At 37.3% G+C, this 9,925-nt stretch overlaps 1 protein-coding gene across 1 annotated transcript; it reads left to right on the forward strand.

The window, feature by feature from the left end:
* The first annotated feature begins 398 nt into the window (after positions 1-398).
* On the forward strand, positions 399-7,894 carry KATNBL1 (katanin p80 subunit B-like 1). The gene is given in 10 exon segments (XM_009872979.1): positions 399-512; positions 2,111-2,151; positions 2,518-2,800; positions 4,222-4,262; positions 4,264-4,332; positions 4,503-4,553; positions 4,638-4,727; positions 5,277-5,366; positions 5,767-5,860; positions 7,365-7,894. Coding segments are annotated over 10 exon segments (906 nt in total). The 3' UTR covers positions 7,398-7,894.
* Positions 7,895-9,925: the final 2,031 nt, after the last annotated feature.

Consider the following 9,925-nt stretch of genomic DNA (forward strand, 5'->3'; position numbering starts at 1 on the left):
TTTAGATGGCAGATGAAATTCAGTGTGAGATGTTGAGGAGAGAGTCTTATAAATTGCTTTGTTCTTCATGTCTTGTTTGTATGGCACCCTTAAGTGCAGGTATATTAAGCTGTTGTGAAAGTGAGATCTCTGCCTTGGTTTCTTTGGGGAGAGGCTTGGGTTTTTTTCCTTGTTTTGGAAAACTAAAGAGGAGTTTTCAAGTGCTCATTAGCATGTTACTAATGATAAGGCCTCCAGGTACCATTTGCTAAAGGATGGTGTCTTGGATTATTTATATGATGAAACATCCTGTGAACTCTTTTAACAGATTCTGCCAGCTGCATTTGAAGGAAGCTGACTGAATGTTTTAGAAACTGTAACTAAATATTTTTCCTTCAAAAACAGGGATTTGAGAGATTATGGCATCTGAAGCCCACAATGTTAGAAAACAGAAAGTATTACATATTGAAGGTCATCCCATTGATCTCCCTAGAAAAAGAATCTCTTCTTCCACTAAAAAGAACATGAAGGAGGTAAGCTTTGCTGCCTGGTGGGTTTGGGGGTTTTTGCATCCTCTGATGAAATTCAAGTAAACATTCAAACAAGTTCATAGTTCTGAGCACTCTAAAGCTAGTTTTAGAAGCACAGCACTTTGGGACATTTTACGTTTAGATGTGCAATAGAATTTTAGCTTGAACAGCAGTTTTATTAAGAAAACTGTGCATTACAGTGGGCACAGGCAGTGGCTGCACACATATATGCATCGTCTTGTCCTCCTGAGCAGTTGGTGCTAATAAGGTTTTACTCATGCCTGCTTTTCTGCAGTCTAGCCAAGAACTGCTTCAGGAGAGGAGCTGTGTCACTAAGATACTGGCAGGAGAGTTACATGACACAAGTGACAGTTGGGGTATGTGAAATACCTGCATTTAAATGGACCTGTCATTTTGTTACCATACGGCTTGATCTATCACATTGTCTGGTAACACCTGTACTTTCGCTGGATTCTAGCCAGTCAGAAATGTTTTCTCATAGCTTCTTACTGGTGTTACTGGCTGAAGAGTGCCACAGTGGAGTATGGAGGAAGCACTAGGGCAGTAAACATTGCTGTAAGATCACTTCTAGCAGTGGTGAAGATGTCAGTATCCTCTGTGTCTCTTTACTTGTTGGAATTGTGTATTAAAACCCACATGATTTTAAGACTTTTTATTAATACAAAAGATTGTAACATTGTTTTGCTGATGTGCATGACGTGAATGTTAACAGTACTGGAAATTTTTGAGTTTAAATGCCTGCAGTGTATGACCATAGTACGTGTTTCTGTGGAAATACATATTTCTAACTTGGGCATTGTAGTGCTTTTTTATTTTTAATACGTTGATTACTAGTGAAAAAGAGTAGACTAGAGTGTCACGATTCAACTCATCATTTTTATGTCAAGCTCTAAAAGATTGAAGACTATACTGTATGGAAGAAAAGGCTTTGGAAATTCATCTTCAAGTTGTATTGTTTAATTTTCAAAGACTTGCACAGACTATGTGGCACAGCCTTGAATGAATTTTGTGATTCCTCTAGGATGTCACTATTCTGTGCAGCCTAATTGGTGTCAGGGTGCTAATCTGTTTCATATGAATGAATGCAGGATAATCAAGCTGGTGTCAGTCTTGATTATTTGTTGTTGTGTTTTGGTGGGGAAATGTTCTGCTGTCATCATTCCCAACACTAGAATTAACTGTATTATGGGCCTTTAAACGTATATGTGAGATAAGTAATGCAATTTTGCCATCAAATGCCAGTGGACTTTTTAAATCAATCACAGTTTTTAGTTTGGTAATAACCAAAGAATCTGCCTGATGTCACAACCCCACCTCTTGCCAAAGATACCTTGAGCCTACAGCTGACTATGGTGCTCCAGGGACCGCTGTGGTAGAGCTAAGTTCATGTATAGGTTACTGTGAAATGCTGGAAGATTATAGGAAGATTAATGCAGCTGTGCTTTAGTGTCAGAATAGGAAGAGTGGGTGGAAGGGAGGAAATCTGTGGTAAACTTAGGCCACAGTAAAGCAGGGCTGTGGGAAAGTTTGAGCCTTTTTAGTAATACAGATTCTTTTCTTCTTTGCTACCTTTCTACCAGGGTAAGAAATCTCCAAAACAGCTGGCTTCATACGCGAACAGGTAGGAGGGCTGTGCTGTGTAGAGTCTGAGTTTCAAGGGAGAGGGAGGCAGGGAGGAAGCAGCAGTTTATTACAACACCCAAGCAGACACAAGTGAAAGATAGGGCTTAATTTTACGGACAAACTTGGTTCTTTTGTGCACTTCTAATAGGAATGAGTCTGTATTAATAAAAGCAGGCCGAAGGTATTGGTTGTAGATCTTACTTCTCTTAACCCAAATGTCATGAAGATGTATCTTGGGGATAAAATGTGTTACATAACCTGCATGTTGGATGCTGAATTCATAATGTTACATTTTAACTTAATAACACAAAGCATTGCTTAAATGTTGGGCAACCTTCACTAAAATACTGCTTTATTTTTGCAGAATAACAGTTGGAAAAACGGTGACCAGTCCCCTCTCTCTTTTCAAAGTAGTGTATTGTAAAAGAAAAGTTTGTTGTTATACTCCTAAGCCTTGTTACAGAAAGAAACAGTTCCCTAAATCTAGGGGCTGTGACATGGCAAATAAAGAAAATGAACTGGCTTGTGCAGGGAATCTGCCAGCAAAACTGCACAACGACAGTCGTACGCACTTGCTGAATTCTAGTGACTCTGGCTCATCTCAAACAGAAGGCTCCTCATCCAAATATAGTGGATTTTTTTCAGAGGTAAGTAGACTTTAAAGAAAGTGTAGTTTAAAATAGAAGTACTTCTTGTAGCTTCTCTGTGTGGTTATCTGGGAAAATTTTTGGAGAGATTAATTTTCTTAACATATAGATTGGCTTTAGTCTTGTGCTCTGAAGTCTGTCTGTCAGCTTACAGTGATGCAGTTGCCAACCATAGTAGTCCTGCCAGTTTTCCCCATGTTTATGTCAGCACAGAAGCTCTGATTTGCCAGGCTAGTCTGGGTTAACATTGTACCAGTACAAAAGGGGAATGTTGTTTTGACCTGCTTAGGTTTCATGATCTCGCATGACGCGTGGTCACATGCGTATTAAAGTGTGAAAGCATTGGTGTAGGGATGGGAGTAAGTCTATGAGGTAGAAGAGGACCATCTTCAATAGCAGCATCAGCTTAGTCAGTATGAAACAAATTTAGATGTTTGTATCAAAGACGGTATGTCTTACAAGATTGTCTTATGCTGCATGTCTTAGAAGGTTGCTTGGTGAAACCTAGTGAATGCTTGCAGGGCTTCTGAGAGTGGCTAAAAGGTCAGATATTGAAATGAAATAGGTTTTGTGACAGGGAAGGGCATTTAAGTCCTTCAGTGTTGAAGCTTCCATTTCTCTTTCCATAATGTTTGTTATCCATTGAGGCCTGCAGGTATTTTGAGACCTAGCAGGGAAGATAAGATCAAAGACTATCACTATGCTGTCCTTTCATGGTGCTTCAAGTGTGGGCTGCTACGAAGAGAGAGCCCTGAGCATCTAGCGGGCTGGAGGTGCAAGTCTGTGGCATTCTTCCACTCCTTCAGATTCGATGGTTTCAGTGAAGGAGCAGCAGAATAAAGAGGTTGTGGAAAGCAGGGTAAAGAAATGAAGACTGAGAAAGATTCATCCCCTGAGAAACTAAAAACCAGATCACTGGCCACAGATGATTAATTGATTTGAGAAATGTGGATGGCTCTGAAGTGTTTATTCCAATCCAAGATCTAATTAATAAAATGAAATACCTAAACTTCATTCAGAAATGAACCTTTCCTGTCAAAGGGCACAATAACACATGTAATACTTGTGTCTAAATTGTGTCAAAATTAATAAACATCTAAGTAAAGTTCTCTAAAGTTAGTGAGAATTACCGTTTGCTCATGAATGCTCTATTTAATTAATAGATACCTCTTGTTAGGTGTCTACAGAACTTATTCTAGTAGCTTTTGAGTGAAAGGGTCTTAATCTATTTGTGCTCTCTTCTTGGGAAAACTTGGGGGTTTAAGGCCATTGTTAGCTATATTTCTAAAATAAAATCATCAGCATATAGGTAGGAAAGTATATTTTTCATGTACTGAATTACTGTATTAGAGCAGCTTACTGTGTTGTTGCTAACTATTTAACTTTTAGTAAACTTCTTTTATATTTTAAAAAACATACAGGTTTCTCAGGACCATGAAACTATGGCTCAAGTTCTTTTCAGAAAGGCTGAACGTAGCTTTAACCTTTTGGCGAAGGAGAAGTATAAGTGAACTGGTAGCCTACTTAGTGAGGTAAACTCATATTTTTAAAGTGGTAGCAATCTCAAACATGCTGCAGTATTTTTAGGGGTTTCTTAACTGTTGTAACTTTGGTATACTTATTCTTCAAATCACAGTGGAAGCATACACTTGAATGTATGCTCTGCTAGTAACATTTCTGATTTTATTCTTAATGTTTCTAGGATACAGGATCTTGGAGTAGTAGTAGACTGCCTTCCTGTGCTTACAAACAGGTACAGACAAAAAGAAGTGGGGGATTAGAATCTGCTCTAACCACACAGAAGCTGAAGCACTTCTGAAATACCTTGTTTTTTAAGTTTACAGGAAGAAAAACCATATATTTCAGTTGGCTGCTGTGTAGATCTTTTGCCTTTAGTGAAATCACTGCTGAAAAGCAAATATGAAGAGTAAGTATTGGTTTTGGAAGTTTTCAAAAGTTGATGCTTCCTGGTTATGCAGTGCCCTAGAAATTAATGGTGCTTAGTCCTCTGGCTCTTGTTCCCTCTGCCCTTTCTCCCAGCCTGGCCTTTCTCGGGGAACACCAGCCTGAAGGGTGGCTGTCTTGTGAACCTTTCTCCTTTGACAAACCAGTGGTGCAGAAACTCTTTTCTGCAGGGTTAAGGATCGCAGGAGACTGCTTTGTCCTCATGGAGATTTATTTATCCTAAACAGTAAAACAGAATAGCACCAAGGTTTTAGTATGCTTTATAACATGAAATCAAGGCAAAGCTTTCAGGCAAAATACCTGAACAATTTCTGCATTTTCAACAACTGCTTCAGTTTGCCACTTGGAAATTGAAAATACAGGCAAGTATTTAAACTTGCCAATTTGTCTAGATCTTTTTTCTTCTAGAATAGAAAAAGTGTCGCTTTCTAAGTTGCTTGATACTCTAATCTGACCTATAGATATTGGAGGGAGGGGAAAAAAAAACATTATGTGTAAAATGTCGTTACAGATATGTGATAGTTGGTTTAAACTGGCTTCAAGCTGTCATTAAAAGATGGTGGTCAGAACTATCTGCACATACAGAAAAGGCAGAGGATGGGTGAGTATATATATTTAAATGTGTTTCTCTAGCTTATTCCTTGCCAAAAACTGTTTTAACTTTGATCAGTGGGAGCACATCTTATCCACAAAAGAAAAATTATACTCATAATTTGAAGGGAAAAGCTTTAAAAAGTAGTCAAAAGAAGTTCTTCTGCTCTTAAGACACAGGTGGTGTTTGGAAACTGTGTCTTTTTTTTAAGTGGAGTTTTAATACATGTAGAACATAGTCATATTGGGGTTATAAAAATGCTGTAGAAGTTGGATCAAAATTTTTCTGACGTTATGGCAATATCTACCATAGAGACTAAATCTATATGTTGCATTGATTATGTGTTCCGATCAAAAAATCTGCTGAAATGTAGTGTATGTGTTACAAAGTGTTGTTCCTTCTTTTTCAGAAATATTCATATTTTAAAACAGCAATTAAGTGGATTATGGGAACAGGAGAATCATCTTACTCTGGTTCCAGGATATACTGGTAATATAGCTAAGGTAATCCAGTTCCAGTTGTGTTTAGTAATGAGTGTAGTTGTACGACTTGCAGTGTTCCTCTCATTTGATGTTATTTATGCTAAACTACTGATGGATGAAAACACTTTTATTAATGTTCAAACATATTGCACAGTTTTTGCAGAAGTCTGGAGTGGATTCCCTAGGCTAGTAGTAGTGCGGTTTAGAACACTAACAATGAACTTGCTGTATCCTTTTTGTTCTTCTTTACAGAAAAAGCACCTTTTAAATAAAAGTTATTAGTAATAAGCCTTAAAATGGATATAAAAAAGGGCCAAGATGAGTAGGTAGACTGAAAGGACAGATGTTTTCTCTGAAACACGCTATATCCAGCGTAAGGGCAGCATGCAGAATCGTAGCCCAGCAATGCTGGTAGCACTTGCGCATCAGGTGATTGAGGCAAGTGATGACCCACTAAATTCTAAAGTTTATTGCTGGCCTAGTGCTTACAAAACTATGAGTTTGTGGAGAGCAGAAGAATGTCTCCATCTGAAATAAATCCCTGTTTGCCTTTCTTGGTATGTTGTGGTATCAGTGATATAATGAGGGTGTCTGGTAACTGCATGATATGCTGTTTGTCATACTCAGCTCTCTAAACATGGCTTTCTGAGGTTGGGTGACAAGAGTTACACTGAGTAAGAAACCTCTCCACAGGGAGGGACCTCGTGGGGGTAGACAGTGAGAAAGCAGACACTTGGTTATGCGCAGGATTTGAGTGAACTTGAAAAGAACTTGTCAGTTGCGTGCTTTACTTACATCTGAAGGAGCTTTGTGGAATCTAATTCTATGACTATAGAAGTTGTCACTTTGGTAAATCAAACAAATAAGTTATTTCTTGTTCTGGGACCACTATGCACCTCTGATTTCAATTTTGATGTGTCTGCAAGGATAATTAAAAACTTTGTGCGGAGTTTCCCTCAGCAGGGATGCAGAAGAACCCAGTCCTAACTCTCAACTGGTAGAGCAATGGGAGTTTTTAATACAGACTGCCTAGTTCTTCTGGTAGATCAACACAGCAGTTGCAGCCAGTGCCAGTTTGTTTCTCCAGCATTCAGGTTCCCTTCTGTTCATTTGCCCACTTGTTAATGTGTATCAGGATAAATTGTGACCAGTGCCCCCTGAACAAGTCAAGAGCACAAGGATGTTAGAGGGATGGGGTGAAGGTATATCGTTCTTAATAAACTCGTTTCAAATACATGATCTTATGATTGTGAGGTCTTCCCTGTGCGTGCTGGGAGCAGGCAAAAAACAGACTAAACTGATGGCTTTAGAAAGTAATCTTCTGTTCTTGCAGGCTTTTTAATACATAACAATACCATTGAAAGTAATCTTAAAGATAAGTTGCTCTGAATTTGGTCTAAACGTAATTGTTCTTGTATTATGGTCCTGATTGGTAACCCTGCCTCAGACACGTGGTTGATGTTGCAGCTATAAGTAACGTGACAAACACTTTCTCAGGTTTGTTTTTTTTTTTTCTTCCTTCTAGGATGTAAATGCTTATTTATTACAGCTACACTGACATGATTGGGAAATTATGTGTGCTTATGAGGTGAAACAATCCCCTAAAGTATCCCTGAAATATGTACTGTTTCTGAAAGCCTTTTAAGAAATACTGGCAGAAGAGAACTGAACTGTCGAGCTGTTTAATGAAACCACTAACAAAATCCTAACAATCTACTTCACATTGAAGTGGAAAAATGTTTAGCAGGAGCAACTTTTACTTCAATGAGGTGAAAGTGCACTATGAAAACTGTATGCCTTTGCTGCATTTGGGATTCACTCAGTTGCTAGGTATTCATTGAAATGCTACTGTATTTTACTACAACATCGCATAAAAGACGACGAATTAAACTGTCATGAAGAGAAGACAGCAGAACCAGTTATGAGGAACCAACTAAAGCAATCAGCATTAAGAGCTTTTAAATGTTTCTTTCACAAGAGAACTCCAAAATGCACAACTATCTTCCAGTTATGTTTAAAAAACCTTTGGAATATTCAGTTACTTCTATGTTTTAATTCAAATTATTAAAGACAGTTTTTGTTTGCACTATTGAGAAACTATACAGCAAAGATGCCTTAATTACTAGTGTTTCAAAAAGCCAATGTGTTAAGATGCAAATAACTATTGTGTTCAGATTGTGATGAAAAACTACAAAAATCAGGGTTTCACATGTATAGTTAATGAAACATTGCACATATACAAAGATTCATGTATCAAAAATATTATAAATGCCTGAAGTAAAGCTTGGCTAAGCAGTTATTGCAAATGTCAGCAGAATGGTGAATTTATGTCTAACAAATGTTTTTATATTGTATGTGGATTTCTAACACAGTAATCTTGTTCTGTATCATTTAAGCTACATGCAAATAAGTAAATATATTAAATGTATCTACTGTTTTTTTTCTTTTCAAGTTCATAAAACCGATTTGTAAAATTATCTCTTCCACAGTACTTTTTATTGTAGGTATTTATGTCTATTGTTTGAAATGTTTACAGCCAGATGAGGCCATGTTACTCAAATCACACCCTTTTTATACTACCTCCTTTAAGAAACTGACAAAGAGCTTTTGCAAAACGAATTGAGGTCTAGCCTGATCAATGATGGCAAATTCATACCAACAATAGCATTGAAAATATAGCTATAAACTCTTTTACTGTCCTGTTGCTACTGTGTATTTTAATTTAAAAGCTATAGCTTAATAGCTCTGAGAGAGTTTTGATTTTTAGACTTGCTATTGCCTTTTTTTTTGTTGCATTGTGATTAGGAGGCACGCTTTTCCAATTAAAACGTACAAAGTGCCAGTTGTTCACTTAAAACACAAAAATACATGCGCAGCATGTATCACCAAATAGTGTGCTTCCTTGAACTAAGTACTTACAAGGGTTGTTTTCAGACCTAGTGTTAAGCATGTGCACTTTTACTGACGTGCGGGAGAAAAGTCCTTTGATAGCCCTGACTGGTTTTTTTGCTTTAGACATTAAATAATTTTAAACTCTTGTAGTGGTCAACAGCTTTAGGCCTCCTGTTGTTTCATCTTGTATTTAATTTACATATTATTGCTGACTTCTGAAGGCCAGCTAGAAATCTGTCATCAGAACTTGGTGCTTTCAGTTATTTTTGAATATTCTTTAAACCACCAAAGGTTTTGTGCTTCTGGGGGCAATCAGCTACCAGGAAGAGTCTCTGGGGCATCCCAAAACTGAGAGCTCTGTGGGACAATCTCAAGATATGCACGTAGCCAAATTCTTTTTGCTGGAATTGTTACGTACCCTTAGAGACTTCACACTCAGAAGAGTTCAAGATAGACTTCCTACTTCTCAAAAGTTCTTGCTGTCAATTAAAAATTTAAAGGAACTATAGTAGGACAATGTTCTTGTATTGCTTTGCTGTTGAGCACTTAAATGTAAAGATAACAAAAACGAGCTTCATAATTTGGGTAGCAGATGCTGATACTCTTAGCCTATTTCTCAAGGAGAATGCTGTAAAGGTGATGGAAACTCAGAACTTAAAATTATTTTTTTTTTTAATAGACAAAATCAAGTAACTCATGGCCATTTGTTTCTGATAATACCAGAAGTAATCATTGTAATTGAGTGAAATACTCTAGTATTCAAAAATCCAGTTTGACTGTAGATGTAAATACATGGACTTAAAATGTAAATCTGTGGCCACATGCAGAATTCCAAATTGTTAACTGTGGATGGTGCTTTTGTTCTAGTGGCAAGGTAAGATTGGCTTGAGAAATATCAAATAATTTGTTATTTTTAACTGCCAAAAGTTGTATTTTGACAGCATCAATAATACAGTGTTAAACATTAAGCCATTAGTATCTGTGCCTTATTTTAAATGAATTTTTTTACTGTTTTGAGGCAGCTACTAGACTGTAAGAACAGGATCCTGGTGTCTCTCCATTATTAAATGAGTTTTCTGTCATGATTTTAAAGAGCTGATTTAAAGTATTCACGCTGACATTCAGGCTCAGCTTGTTGTGTACTCTTTAGTTCTCAAATGACTTGGAATCAGTTTGGCTGTAATAGAATGTATT

The sequence above is a fragment of the Apaloderma vittatum genome, unplaced genomic scaffold (assembly GCF_000703405.1).
Source record: "Apaloderma vittatum isolate BGI_N311 unplaced genomic scaffold, ASM70340v1 scaffold8607, whole genome shotgun sequence".
Lineage (NCBI taxonomy): Eukaryota > Metazoa > Chordata > Aves > Trogoniformes > Trogonidae > Apaloderma > Apaloderma vittatum.